The following is a 14,671-nucleotide window of genomic DNA, read 5'->3' on the forward strand; positions in this document are numbered from 1 at the left end:
AGGCATACCCAAAACCTCAGCTGTAAATCAGGCCTAAAAACACCTCTTCAGAATGCTGGGAATGTTCCACTGCCACAGCACTGAACGTGACACAAACCCCCACAAATCACTGCAGAAAACAAAAAAAATGGCACTGAAGAAAGCACACAACTGCACATCCAACAGAATTTTGAACTGTACCTCATTTAATAAACTAAATCAGGCCCACACAAGGTGTGAAACAGAAGATATGCAGAAAAATACAGACTCATGGAAGAAGAGACTCCATCAGTGTGTCCACACAAATGAAACTTAATTAAAGACCTAATTAAAAAGAATAAAGACCTAATAGATAACCCTAAACTTGGTATATCCCAAACTTGAAAACCCTGGTTGATACAATACTTATAGTATAGTATATACTCATGTATTTATATAATAATTTATCATGTATTTTTTAAATAGAACTAAAGCAATACAAGAAAATTAGCCACCAAACCAATTTTCCAAATAAAGTCACCACCTGAGTGCCAGAGACATTTTCTCTCCTGAGCTGAACAAAAATAATTGTGTTTGATACAATCTCTGGAGCAGCACCTTGGCTTGTCACCCACATGTCACACACTTCTATTAAACAAATACTCCACCTGGAGCTCTCACAACCCTGCCCTTGCTTTTACAGACATTTTAGCAAATGAGGAAACAAGTAAAAATTCATTCCTGCCTCAGTGTTACTTCAGTGCAAAGATATTCTCCACATAATCAGAATCATCATGAGTGTGTACACTCTGTACTATTTTAACCACTTCACCTACACAACTATTTGCGAGCTCCTACAATCCCACACATCCACTAGATGGCTCTGACACTGCCTGTGGGGATCAAAATTCACATGTAAGACAATTAAACAAACCAAAAACCGCAAATCTGTCTTTGATTTTCATATTTCATATCAAATTCATAAGGCTGAACCATGCCATGCAGGCAGAGCCAGACACACACAGGGTACAGGTGGTAAAAGGAATTCTGGAATTCCTCACTGGAATGCAAAGACATCCAGCAGCCCAAGGCAAAGCCTTGGCACTCCTCTCAGCTAACACAGCTGGCAGCATCCAGTGGTTTGGAATGAGACTGAAGCTGTCACTTTTCAAGGCTGGCACATAAAAAGCTGGTCTGTGTGAGAGGTACTGATAAATATAGTCAATGAGAATCACAACTCTCCTGGCAGTCATGTTCATCTCATCCATCATTTAAACTGGTAACTTGTAGGGAAGTGGTTGGATTTTGTAGAGTTTGCTTCCTTCCCCCATCAGTCTGCAAAACTATTGGAAAATCCAGGTGCAAATTCCATGTTCTAAGCAGGTATCTTCATCCTTCTTCTCTGCATTCTGATCTCCTTTGTCATTCCATCTTCTCCCCACAAAAATGTTTCCTGCTGCAAAGTCTGCAGGGAGTTGATTTTACTTTCCTTCACCCACAGCATGTACACATTGTGTAAACTGAATCATCTGCATACACAGATTTTTAAGTTACAGACATCCTTTAAACAAGGAAAGTGTGCAAATGCTTGTTTTCCTTTTGAGGAATTATCAGTAAAAGACTAGCAAAGAATTAAAACAAATATTTCTATTTAACAGATTTACACACTAGTGTGTGTAATATCCTAAATAAAAGGATATTGGAGATAATAAATGTTAAATAATACTGCAAGTCCAGTGATTTTTCACTTCCCCTTTAACATCTCTTCACTATTTTGATTTTTTTTTTAATATAAAAGTAGATAGACAGTTTTCCAGTTCTGTTAATGTTTTTTTTTCCTTTGGTCATCCACGATTATCTTCATCTGTTGCATTCAAAATGTCAGTGAAGATCTCTCATTACCGAGTCTAAAATCAGACTGAATATTTAGCATTGAACAAACCTAAAAAGGAATACACAGAAGTGGTTCAAAGGGTCTGTTTTTCAAGAAGAATGTTCAAAAAAACTCCCAATTGCTCCATTTATCTTCTTCTGATCCCACTTGTAATTCAAATTGTCAAAGATTATTTCGAAGTTGCTTTTTAAAGATTTTTTCCCTTTATTTTGCATTTGCTATTGCTTGGGAAATTTTCAACTGTCAAGGATTTTCACTTCAAGTATTTTGCTATGATTGCAGAATGGGAATAATAACTGCTCCACAAAACTTTGGAGTGGCTTTAGAAACAAAGTTTCTCAAAAATTAATTTATGTGCTAAAATTACAACTTAATCCTACAAACCTGTTTAAATTTTCCTCTGATTTTTTCCAGATCTTCTTGCAGCTTATCATAAGTGGGGTCTTCATATGGGAATTTCTGAATCATCCCTATTAATGAATCCAGAGCCCTTAGCTTTTTGCTAGAAAAAACAAATTAATCTAATTAAAAGAAAACACAATGATCCTTACACAGGAGTTTTTTGAAACAGTATCACTATGAAAATTACACTGATATGTAATAATCCAGAGCACAAAACCCAGCCCTCCATCCTTCTTTAATTCAACTTTCAGCCCACTGTCAGGTGTGTTCCATATTCTTAAATAAGAAATTATGCAAACTAGGAATTATTCCAAATTGGGAATCAAGCACAACTGACAGATTCAAGGCTTCCATTTCAACTTACCAGTCCAAAGTTGAAAAATATTCAAGAATCAACAAATTGATTACATGACCGGGCAAAATAAAGAAATGCAACCAAAAAGGCAATTCTGGCAGACAGATTAATCAGAATGGGACAGAAAAAAAAGATGTGAAGAGAAGAATGGAAGTCACAGTGAGATGACTTTAAGCCTTTTTAACCTCACCTGTTCTTTGGATCTGTGCATTTCTGGAGCAGACAGTGCCACGTCAGTGCAAACCCAAGGTAGCAGCCAATCTGAAATTAATTTTAAAGAGTCATGAGGGAAAGAAAAAACCACAAAGGACACAGAGCATAGACAGGGGAACAAAAATAAAGCACTACACTGTATCTCACTCTTTGGGACAATAAACCCTGGGTACACAAACGTGTTTCCAAGCTGGAAAGGCTGGCAAGTACAAGGTAACCCAAGCCACCCTCTCAGTTGATGTGTTTAATCCTGCCTCCCTCTAGGGCTTTCCCAGTATGAGGAGATCACAGCAATTCTCTCTTATGGTTTGTCCAGGACCATTTTGTACAAACCATCCAGCTCTGGCGACTGCTGTTTGGCATTCTCATCCTGTAGCTGTGACAAACTGGAGAGGACATATGGGACAAGCTGAGGTGCCTCCCCACCAATGTCCAGCCCCTGAATTCCTAGGAATGGTTATTGATCCAGCTGTGCAGAAGAGGAGCAGTGCCACAAACCCTCACAGAATCACAATTAACAGAGTGCAGGAGACACACACACACCTGCCTCTTTGTGGCTCCAGATTCCATGATTTTCCCTATGCTGGGCCACAGCAGATGGTACTGGGGGGGCAGCAGAACCTTTAGCCATAAATTTGGGAAAAAATATTACCAAAGCTCCATGCAGCAAATAAGCTGAGAAAACACAAGTGCATCTACTGAGCTCTCAAGCTCAAAACAGCTTTATGGGTCCTCCTGGACACAGACATAGCAGTGAAACACAGCAGGCCTCAGCCTGGAAATTTCTGTGTGGCTGTCATTTTCTCATGACATGTGCTGAAGAGTTTCCCCACTTACCTCTGAGCCCATCCTGGCTCCGTGCAGTGCTCCGTGCCTCCTGCCCTCAGCCATGCCAGCGTGGCTGCCCTCTGCAAGCCCCTCCTGGTAGCCCTCCCCGTGGAACCTGGGAGAGCAGAACCACAGCTTGGTTAATCTCCCCATGGAACCTGGGAGTGCAGAACCACAGCTTGGTTAATCTCCCCATGGAAACTCGGAGTGCAGAACCACAGCTTGGTTAATCTCCCCATGGAACCTCGGAGTGCAGAACCACAGCCTGGGTAATCTCCCCGTGGAACCTGGGAGAGCAGAACCACAGCTTGGTTAATCTCCCCATGGAACCTGGGAGTGCACAACCACAGCCTGGGTAATCTCCCCATGGAACCTGGGAGTGCACAACCACAGCTTGGTTAATCTCCTGTCCAGTCACACTGCACACAAGTGGCTCCTGGCAACAGAAACGTGCATCGCCTCCAAATCGTAGAAATACCACATAAAATCAATTTAAATCCCAGAATCACAGGCTTGTTTTGGGTGGGAAAGACCTCTGAGATCATTCAGTCCAACCTTTGAATGATCATCACTGTGTCAAGCAGCCCAGAGCCCTAAGTGTCACATCCAGCTGCTCCTTGGGCACCTCCCGAAGTGGTGACTCCAGCAGCTCCCTGGGCTGCCCCTTCCAAGGCCTGGCACCCTTTTTCATGAAGAAATTCCTCCTTATGTCCAACTTAAACCTCCTCTGGTGCAGCTCAAGGCCACTTCTTTTTGTCCTGTCACTTGTAACCAGGGAGTGAAGTCTGGCCCCACATGGGGGGCTCCTGTCAGGGAGCTGTAGAGAGAGAAGGTTCTCCCCGAGCCTCTTTTTCTTCAGGCTGAGCCTCCCCAGCCATTTCTCATCCAACTCGTGCTCCAGAGCCTGCCCCAGCTCAATTCCCTTCTCTGGACACTCTCCAGGACCTCAAAGTCTTTCTTGTAGCGTGGGACCCACAACTGACCCCACAATTCAATGTGGGGCCTCAGCGGTGCCCAGAACAGGGGGATGGTCACTGCCATGCTCCTGCTGACAATGCCAGGATGCCATCGTCCTTCTTGGCCACCTGGGCTCGTGTTCAGCAGCTCTCTGCCAGCGCCCCCAGGCCCTTTCCCTCTGGGATGCTTTGCAGGGACTCTCCGGCTATCCTGGAAGGCTGCAGAGGGCTGAGGCGGCCCAAGGACCCGGCACTCGGCCTTGCTGACCCTCACCCCGCTGCTCTCAGCCCATCAACCCAGCCTGCCGGCGTGAGTCCCACTGTGTGCGGACACCAATTCCCCTGGCAGCCTGTCCCAGCGTCCGACCATCCCCTGCATGAAGAACCCATCCCTACTACCCAGCCCAAACCTCCCCGCCTCAGCTCCAGGTCGTTCGCGCCGATCGCTCCCTCAGAACGGGCAGGGAGGCGAATTTTCCCCGCCGTCCTCCTCGGGCTCAGCGCTCGCCCTCCTTTCCCTGACGCTCCCCTGGCAGCTCCCAGAGGGAAGCGGAGCGCCGGGGGAGCCCCGTGCTGTAGAGAAGCCGCTGTGGGGCCGCTCCAGGCTGGCTCCGTGCCCCCACCTCTGCTCGGCCATCACGATCCCATCGAACAGGTCGGCCATGGCGGCGCGGGGCACGCCGGGAGCGGACGGCGCGCGGGAGGGGGCGTGGCTCATGCGCACAGACCACGCCCCCATGGTAAGCCACGCCCCCACACGCCACGATGGCGTGCGGCCACCAGGGGGAGCCCGAGCGCCGCCACAGATCCCGGGCCCGGCCGTCCGCGGGGAAACGTCGGTGTCCCCGAAATCCCACCCAGTGTTCCAAAAAGCCCACTGTGCCTCCCAGAAATCCCACCCTGTGCCTCAAAGCGGTGTCCAGACGCTCCCTGAGTTCCGCCCTGCCGTGCGGAGCCGGGTCCAGTGCCCCGGCTCGCTGTGGGTGAGGAGCCTTGTCCCGGTATCCAGCCTGAGCCTGAGGCAGCTCCAGGCCGTTGTCCCGGCTGCTGTCGCTGGTCACGGAATGATAGAGTTTGCACATCTCTCTCATGTAGCATTGGTGTCTGTGGCTTTCAAGAAGTGTATTTTTGGTGTGTCCCCACAATTGTTCCCTGTGAGGGTGGTGCGGCCCTGGCACAGGCTGCCCAGAGAAGCTGTGGATGCGCCATCCCTGGGAAGTGTCCGAGGCCAGTTTGGATGGGGCTCTGAGCAACGTGGAAAGGTGTCCCTGCCCCTGGAATTAAATGATCTTTGAAGTCCCTTCCGACCCAAACCAGTCTATGATTCTAAAACATAAATATTTTTTGTGTTATTACCCACCCAAACTGTAGTGTGTCCTTCTAGGCTGCTCTATTTAAATACTTAGGAGTTGTTACAGATCAACACCAGTCAAAGGAAACATTTATACTCATTTACAAGCACGTGTTTTAAAGTTAACGTATTCTATTTTCCAGAGACTTAATAAAATGTGGCTCTTGGTCACAGTATTCTACCACCCTGCTGTTAGAATACGTATATTTTTGAGGGGGAAAAAGGGGAATTTTTATTTAATTTATCAAGTTGCTCTCCATTCATATGAAAAGTACACTGGCAGAGCAGAAAGAGTGGCCCCCAAATTATCCACTAACAGGGTTTCAATGATTTGAACAGAGGTACAATGGACACTGTGACTTTGAATTGATTTATAGGTTTTCACACTTCCTCCCAGTGGAAATGAAGACGCTCAGTATCCCCTTTCCCGCTCCTCTAGCAACTCGTATTTGCACATCACAGCTTCCAGCTGAGACTTCCCAAGGAGACATTTGACACCTGAGCTGTAAAAACGTTTCGGGGCTGTAAAATGTTCTGTTGCAAATGAAAGCACCTCCATTGTCCCCCTGCCTTTGAGCAGCTCTGATGGGCAGGGGATGGGGTGTGCTGATGGGTGCTGCTGCTGGTGTTTACATTCCCACAGAACCAAAGGTGATTTTTGGAGGTTTTGCACGCCCGGTTCCTGACCGAGTCAGGTGTCGCAGGGCAGGGGAAGCGTTTCCCAGCAATCCTCCAACCTCAAGCCGAGATCTTGTCAGATTTTATAAGCAAAACAGCCAGGTTTGGTCAGAGCTGGGATGGGAAAACTCCAACGAAAACTGGAGCTCTCCAGGAAGTGGTGTGGGTTAATTTAGCTCCTGGCATTCTTCCCTCTGTCTGAATAAATATTGAACCAACCTCTAACCGTGCTGTTGCCGGAAAAATCATCGTGCTGCCGCTGGAAGAATGTAAGCCAAAGGTGTCAGCAAATAGGGTCACAAGAGAGCTCAAGATGATGTTCCCAAAATGTAAGGTTGCCTGTCTTTGCACCCTTGAGAAATTTTCACGATGTTACACCCACTTAAAAAATCTCTCACTGGGTCAATTAAACTGTGTACCCTCCAAACTCCATTATTTGCCATGTTTCCTGTCAAATCTGTGCAAGTTTTTAGCAGAAAAGTGATTTTTCTTTTCTTGCCCCAACTTCAAAAGTTCATTCTTATATTGTTTCCTGGCTTTTTGTGTTTTGTTTGTTGGTGGTTTTTTTTTTTTTTTGGTTTTTTTTTTTTTTTTTTTTTTTTTTTTTTTTTTAAGAAAGGTTTTGAAAGGCGTTCAAAGAAAATATAGTGACTGATCAAAACTGGAAATGAAACCCCCTGAAATCTGAAAAGTTTTGGAATAAAACAACCTGGAAATCAGAACTACGTCTTCCAGCAAACGAGGAGTAGGAGCCCTCCGGATGTGTGGCAGTGGCTCAGCACAAAAGAGAATGGGAAAACACCATGGGAGGTGTTTGCCGGCCAAGAAATCTGCTGTTCCTGTGTCTCACAGCATTTCCAAATGGAAACATTCAGGCTCTTTTCCTGCCAGAAACTGACATCTTTTTCAGGCAAAACTCACACTACTTTTCTCCCTGGCAGCACTGGTTAGAATGGTTCCCATTTTTAAATGGGAGCAGCCTTCTACCCAGAGGATTTTTTTTGTCAAGGGAAGTGGTTGAGTCACCATCTCTGGAGGTATTTAAAAGATGTGTGGATGTGGCACTTGTGGAGAGACAGAAGAGTCAAGCAGATTTCAGTGTTGAGGATGATTTTCTCTTTTATTGCAAATGTACACGTTACACTAATGATAATGCACAGAAATTTTGAAATTAGATAAAATTACAGCTATTTTAAAATTGGCTATTTTTGGCTAAAATTCTGTTGATTACAAAACTGCACAAGATTTGTTACAACTAAATAACCTATATTCAGAAGTATATAAATAGAATCTTGAGCATAAATAACAGTAACAAAATAAACAGATGTATGTATTCAATAAATTAATTATAAATATTGCTTTGGCAATGAAGTGCTAGGTCAGAAAAACACCGGTATTTCCAGTAAAGCTTTTTTTTTTTCTTCTTTTCTTTCTTTTCTTTTTCCTTTTTTTTTTTTTTTTTTTTTTTTTTTTTTTGTTACAGAAATCTCTCTTATAAATGAACCTTTGGAAACAAGTATAATCCCTGAACCATCCTTTTTTTTTTTCCCCTTTGGCTTCACCGTGGCTATTCCTTCACTGAATCTTTTCAGAGGGAGAACAGAACTTGAAGACATTGGGTGCCTTGGCCAGAAGTCCTCACAATCCCTTTTTGCAAGGAGAATCCTGACCCAGTTCTGTTGCTTTTATCTCACTAAACCATCTCTCCACTGATTCCCATGGATGCTGAATCAAGCCTGGAAATGACTTGAAAGAATTCCTGGTGGTTAAAGGTTGAACACAAAAACCTATTTTACAACTGATTTGACCTATACATCCGTTCTCAGTGTTCTTCTCTATTTGCTAATGACATGCTTATATACAACACAATCTTCATTTAAACATTCATTTGAGCTGCTCATTCCCTACCTGATGAACATCAATTCTAGCCCTGGGCACCCTTCCAACCGCACACTGAATCCTCACTGATTTTGATGAGAACTCTCTGCTGGGTAATTCTGATGCCACAGAGAACATAATTTAGCCTACAAAAGAAATCAATTATCAAGTTTCCCAAAGTACCTCTTAGCAGTAAGGGAAGGGAGAAATTTTTCCCTTTCTTCTCTTATTTTCTAAGGGAAGAAAAAGCTCAATGTACAAGCAGATTTGTTTTTTCAGCAGTATGCTTTCCATAGGAGATCTTCCCCAGAATGTTGTTAGCAGCTCTTTAAAGAAGCAGCATTAACTCAAGTTACATCTGGTAGGATGTTTTCCTTCATCTAGTTTTGGTCCAAGTGTTTGAGTTGGGATCTCTGAAGAGGAAAAAGTTTTCTGCATTTGCTTGTATGAGCAGCTATAACAGGTGAATATATGTGGAAGTGTGGCTGGTGTAGAAAAATTACAGTTATTTTATCACCACCTATGGAGGAATTCTGGTAAGGTCGCTAAAGTTTTCGCATTTAATCCTGCTTTTCCAAACAAAACTATGGACAGGCAATTCTTTAGACTATAGAACAGGCACTCATCTCTTGCAGGTACAACAAGGACGAGGCTGGCTCCATACTCAAACACACAAAAAAGTTCCCAAATATCACTACACAGAAAGCTACAAACCCTACAGTCCTCTTCAATATTTCTGTGAAAACATGTGTGGGAGCACAGTCAGTTCTGGAAGCTGGGGCTCTTCACTGGGGACAGTTTGGAGGCGATGCCAAAGGGATCCATGCTGTCTGTCTCCAGGGGCGAGGAGAACGCCTCTGGCTCAAAGGCCTGGCTGTAATCACCATATTCACCAAAGTCTGCTGACTCCATGGGCACTGTGTTGATCATGGGCAAGAAGTGAGACAGGGGAAGGAAATCCTTCCCCTTGAACTGCTGTCTTTGTTTGGCACTGCTCAAAGACACGGATATTCCATGTTTTTTTGATCGATACACGTTGTAGCCGTCTGGGCGAATCTCCTCCTCAAAGGAACAGTCTTCAGTGGAATACCTGAGCTGAAAAGCAAGGAATAGTGAGAATGATAAATATGCCCACCAGGCTGGGTGTATTCAACCACAAAACAAACCTTGGATGGGAAAAGTCCTAGTCCCTCAGTGGTGGTATCCTGGCTTTCCCAATCCCAATCCCTATCCCTGTCCTATTCTGTTATATTCCTATTCTATTCTATTCTATTCTATTCTATTCTATTCTATTCTATTCTATTCTATTCTATTCTATTCTATTCTATTCCATTCCATTCCATTCCATTCCATTCCATTCTATTCTATTCTATTCCATTCTATTCTATTCTATTCTATTCTATTCTATTCTATTCTATTCTATTCTATTCTATTCTATTCTATTCTATTCTATTCTTTTCCATTCCATTCCATTCCATTCCATTCCAGAACCCCTGAAGTTCTTTCCATGCCCATCCCATCAAATAAGCTTTGAATCCCGGGATGTGCTTCTCCACAGCCACCACACTTATCCTGATTGAGCACTGGGAAAAAAGTCTCAGATGCCAGAGCAGATTTAGATGAATTTGTCCTTAATTGCAGTCTTAAGTCCTAATCCAAGTATATAACTCCTGCTCTGTTAGAGATCTGCCTGTGCAAAGGCTTCAGGATAGAAAGGCAGTGTGGCCAATCAGTAAAACAATGCTAAAAGGTAATTTCCACCTTTTTCCACTCAGAATTTACTGAAATTGCCAAGGACCCTTTTACAAAGTGCCATTTTCTTGTTAACATGAGAACTGTTGAATTAATACCAGCAAAAGTTAGGACTTGGTAGAGAAGAATGTATTTTCTTAGGCATGAATTTGTAGGATTACATTTGCAATGGCCTGTACAAATATTATATACCTGTAACATCTTAAGTTATAAATACGAACATATATATATATATATATAATATATGATATTTGTATCTTGAACCCATATCAGCAGGTCAGACCTCTCTAGATCTTTACACCAGCACTTGAGTTGTGCTTCTTACAACTCTGTTGCTATTTCAGTCTCAGCTACTGCAGGTGATTGAACCTTGGTCAATAAAAGAGAATTGCTGATTATGTCTCAGTCTGCAGACACAGAAGTGTCCTTACATGAATGTTCTGCCTGTCTGAACAGAGAGCATATTTAATATTTTTGGGCCTTTCTCAGACACCCTCAGTAACATGGAGTAAAATTAAGGATGTGCATTTGGTTATCTTTCAAAAGCACATTTTAAATTTAAAAAGTAATTTTAAAAAAAGTTTTCTTCAAATAAAATGGTGCAATGTTTATCCTTACACACACACATTATATCTCAGAAAAATATGTGTATATGACAAAAAATTGGGGCTGGATTGTTGGCTGTCTTTATGAGTGCTCAGCCTCACTAAAAAGGATGATGAAATAAAAAAGATTCTTGCTCAAGAAGTGCACACTACAAACAACAGATATTGATTGAGTCCCTGTGTCTCAGCTATACCTTTCCCTCTTCACTACACTGGGATGGTCTCTAGTCTGTCTTTTTAAACAAGTACCAAACAGACTTTTTAAAGTATTTCCAGGGTTTTTTTTTTCCCCACAGGAGGGATTTTTTTCACAGGAGGAATCACACTATGCTAGTAGATTCAGCATTTCCCCTAAACTACTGACTACAGCACACAGCGCATTCAAAAACCAACCCCAGTCATCATTTTTCCAGTGTCAAAACAGGCCAAGTTGCAGGAGCACAGGTTCAGCCCCCAGACACCGTGTCTGCCCTTTTGTTCTCCCGGTCCTGAGCGTGGTGCTGATAAGGCTGAGATCTACCTGCAGAGCTGCCTGCCTGGGCTGTGGGCACAGAGGTGACAGCAGGTGTCCCCAGCACAGAGATGGAACAACACAGCTACTTGCTGTTGTGTTTTCAGAATAAAAACGTGCTGTTGTGCTTTCAGAATAAAACTCCAGCCTGCATCTAATACACTACACCAACAAATGCAGTTCCAGTCAACGTGTATGCCTTCAAAATGGTGCTACAGGAAAACCATTTTAAAATTCTGTGATTGCTCAAGTTCAGCTGGTAGCTCCAACGGGAGCAGAATCCAGGTTCTGATTTGTTTTGGATATACATTAAAGAATTATATTAATGTATTTGGATATACATTAAAGCTAATAATTGACCTGCCATATCATCTGAACCTATGCACCTCATCTCAGCCTCGACTGATTTAAGCCCAGACAAGCAATGAAATCCAGAAAGATAAACTTAATTCTGTGTTCAGCATTCTTAATTTTATCCACATTCAGAAACATCAGTGTTGCTGTTATTAAAGATACCGGGAGTTTTGAGAAGTCCTTTCCTGATTAAAATCAGCAGAAATTTTGCTGGAGTAATCAAAAAAGAATCAAGCTGTATCTTGACTGTGGCTTCATGAAAAGCCATCACTCTGTGAAACTCAGGCTTCTGTACAGACTAAATCTGAACTGCACTTGTCAAATTCTAGAGTCAAGAATGTATTCACCTGCCTTAAAAACTAGAGTTTATGTCAATGACTAGTTTCTAAGCCTAGTGAAAAAGCTGATCTAGTGGCATCAGAGGGGCACGTAACTCTCCAAACCCTGAGTCCCGCAGCTGTGCTGTTATAGCAGGGCAGAAGTGAGGCAGTGGAGAAGCATCCTTTCTCCCTCAAAAGCCTTTTCCTGTCTGCAGCTTCCTGAGATAGCAACCCATGCTCCTGGGAATTGTATGCCTGGCAGCCAGCTGGCTGCAACTCTTCTCCAAAGGAGCAATCTCTTTTTAACTTTTTTCTTCCAGAATACCTGACCTGAAGAGTGAGGAATTACTCATACTCTACGGCAGAGCTTAATCTATTCCTGCAGCAGAATCACAGTCTCCCACCGGTGAGAATTTTAAACCGAAATGCAATTTTGCCCTGGGCTGTACTTTCGGTATGTTTTGGCAGAGGACACGCAAAACATCATTTACTCTCTAAACGATATTTCCTTTCTGCCTTCTAACAATCCCCACAGCGACGGTGACAAGAACCGCAGCTCCTCGGGAGCACAGGCGGTGGGGGAGGGACTGCGGCGGACACCTGGAAGCTTTGTTACCCCGTTATTAGAACACGCCGTTATTAGAAGCTTTGTTACCCCCTTATTAGAACACGCCGCTGTTCCAGAGTGTAAAACCCCCCTGGGGACAGCATCGCGGGTCTCACCTGCCCGTGCAGCCGCCCCGCCTCGTCCATGCACAGGTACCGGGAGCTCTGCACGCCCTTGATGGCCACGGTGCGCACGGCCACGGCGCGGATCTCCAGCAGACCTGCGGGCAGACAGAGAGAGGGGACAGCAGTGTGACCCCCGCCGCCCCATCCCTGTCCCCATCCCCGTCCCCGTGCCCATGCCCGCCGCCGCCACTCACTCTGCGCGCTCTGGCTGCCGGCCGCGTCCACCCGGCCGTCGGCGCCGATGCGCAGGAAGCAGCTGAAGAGGCCGTGCTTGCTGGCGGTGTAGAGGTGCCGCAGCCGGATGGGCTCTCCCCAGCCGTAGTTGAGGTGCGGGCCGGCGTCGGGCAGCGGCAGCGGCAGCGCGGAGGCGGCGGCGGCCGCCAGAGCGAGCAGCGCCAGCGCGGCGGGGCGCAGCCCCATCCCGGAGCGGCGCCTCGGGGCTGTAGCGCGGCCGCAGCCGCCCCCCAGCCTTTTATAGCTCGCCCTTATCAGCTCCATCGATCCGGCCGCATCCCATATAGAGCCCATTTCATAGCCGCGTTCGGTCACTCCCCCGAAAATATTAAGCGGGTGACACCCTAAGTCGCTTCCTCCGCATCCGCATCTCCGAGCTCTCCGCTCCTGCCGGGCTCCGGCCGCGCTCCCGGGGCACTGCACGTCCCGCAGCCCCGATGTGGGACGGGGTGCGCGGGTGGGCGTGTGTGTACCCAGCCCACCCAGTGGCAGGAGGCTGCCCCGCTCCCCGCCGCGGCTCAGCCCCTGCCTTCGGCCTGGCCCGTCCTGTGTTTCATTTCCCTTTGCAGAAATCAAAAGAGTTGCTGCCTAAACCTGGGCTCGCCTCTCCAGGGGAGCGGGACAGCCGCTCCCGGTCCCGGCGCGGGTGCAGCCCGGTCCGGCCAGGTACCGGCGGCTGCGGCTGTCCCGGCGCGGCTCCCGGCTGCATCCCCGCCCGGCCATCCCCGCCCGGGTCACTAGATGGAGCCTGGCCCCTGGGATGCGGCTGCCTCGCCTCGGGGAGCCGCTCTGGGGGCGCTCTCCAGCTCCTGTTTGTCCCCACTTCTTACAAAAAGACTGGGGAGGAAAAAATTCTGGGTGAAGTTAAACTGCATCGCCCGATTTAAGCTTCAAACAGAAATTTTCTTCTGGTCTGCGCATGGATTTTTTTTTCTACGCGAGCTCCTCCCAGGGAGCTCGCTCAGAGAATGGCCCTGGAAAGAAGACGACACACAAATTTGGGGGTTTTCCACTGTATTTGTATCTCAGACATATTTAAAGGGATTGCTGCCGACTCTTCTGCTGTAGATACAAAGTGATCATTGAAGGAATTTTCTTAGATTCCCAAAAAGAAAACTGGTAATTTCATAAAGAAATTATCCCCCCCCCCCGACAATAAATGACAATTCAACAAGCCATAACCCCACCTCCCGACCATCTTCTCTGAAACACAAAGCTTCAGTCATACTGTTTTTATCTTTTCCTTCTTGTTCACTTTCATCATTTTGACCCTGCACTTGCATCTCCCTCCTGCAAACACTCCCACAAAAATCTTTGCTCCATAAGCAATCTTAGCTCAGTGGGGATAAGCACACAGACAAACCACACAAAAATACAGAGGCTTGTAGGATTATGTCTTGCACTTATTTTTATGTGCAATTTCAGGTGTATTTAACTGGAGTTAATGACATTGATCAGTCCGCATTTTGATGAACAAGGTCTTGCATAACAAACTCATTGGAAGCAAGGGATTGAATCTCATCAATCCCTTCAAAAGCAGCTACAACTTTTGATTAGCTTTGGGCATTTTTTTGGTGACCAGTTTGAAACACCCAGAAAAGATCCTAGTTTCCCTGCATGATTGCTGAATAATTAATAAGGATTAAGACC

General features: G+C 45.4%; 2 protein-coding genes across 2 annotated transcripts; both read right to left on the bottom strand.

The window, feature by feature from the left end:
- Positions 1-164: 164 nt before the first annotated feature.
- On the bottom strand, positions 165-5,288 carry LTO1 (LTO1 maturation factor of ABCE1). Its single transcript, XM_063158186.1, has 5 exons — positions 5,230-5,288; positions 3,660-3,765; positions 2,800-2,870; positions 2,237-2,354; positions 165-1,900 (listed from the first exon to the last, which is right to left on the bottom strand). Exons 1-5 carry the CDS (start codon positions 5,268-5,270, stop codon positions 1,832-1,834), a joined length of 405 nt encoding a protein of 134 aa, XP_063014256.1. The 5' UTR covers positions 5,271-5,288; the 3' UTR covers positions 165-1,831.
- Positions 5,289-8,121: 2,833 nt separating this feature from the next.
- Positions 8,122-13,725, bottom strand: FGF19 (fibroblast growth factor 19). Its single transcript, XM_063159405.1, has 3 exons — positions 12,982-13,725; positions 12,779-12,882; positions 8,122-9,608 (listed from the first exon to the last, which is right to left on the bottom strand). The coding sequence occupies exons 1-3, from the start codon at positions 13,313-13,315 to the stop codon at positions 9,276-9,278; spliced, it is 771 nt and encodes a 256-aa protein (XP_063015475.1). The 5' UTR covers positions 13,316-13,725; the 3' UTR covers positions 8,122-9,275.
- Positions 13,726-14,671: the final 946 nt, after the last annotated feature.

The sequence above is a fragment of the Melospiza melodia genome, chromosome 6 (assembly GCF_035770615.1).
Source record: "Melospiza melodia melodia isolate bMelMel2 chromosome 6, bMelMel2.pri, whole genome shotgun sequence".
NCBI lineage: Eukaryota > Metazoa > Chordata > Aves > Passeriformes > Passerellidae > Melospiza > Melospiza melodia.

Excerpts from the sequence above, each read along its gene's own strand:
- LTO1 (XM_063158186.1), bottom strand. The coding sequence starts at position 5,270 with ATGGCCGACCTGTTCGATGGGATCGTGATGGCCGAGCAGAG. Across the intron at positions 2,871-3,659 it reads GAGCCAGGATGGGCTCAGAG|ATTGGCTGCTACCTTGGGTT; the intron begins GTAAGTGGGGAA and ends AATTAATTTCAG. Across the intron at positions 2,355-2,799 it reads TGCACAGATCCAAAGAACAG|CAAAAAGCTAAGGGCTCTGG; the intron begins GTGAGGTTAAAA and ends TGTTTTTTCTAG.
- FGF19 (XM_063159405.1), bottom strand. The coding sequence starts at position 13,315 with ATGGGCTCTATATGGGATGCGGCCGGATCGATGGAGCTGATAAGGGCG. Across the intron at positions 12,883-12,981 it reads CGGCAGCCAGAGCGCGCAGA|GTCTGCTGGAGATCCGCGCC; the intron begins GTGAGTGGCGGC and ends GTCTGCCCGCAG. Across the intron at positions 9,609-12,778 it reads CGGGGCGGCTGCACGGGCAG|CTCAGGTATTCCACTGAAGA; the intron begins GTGAGACCCGCG and ends CTTGCTTTTCAG.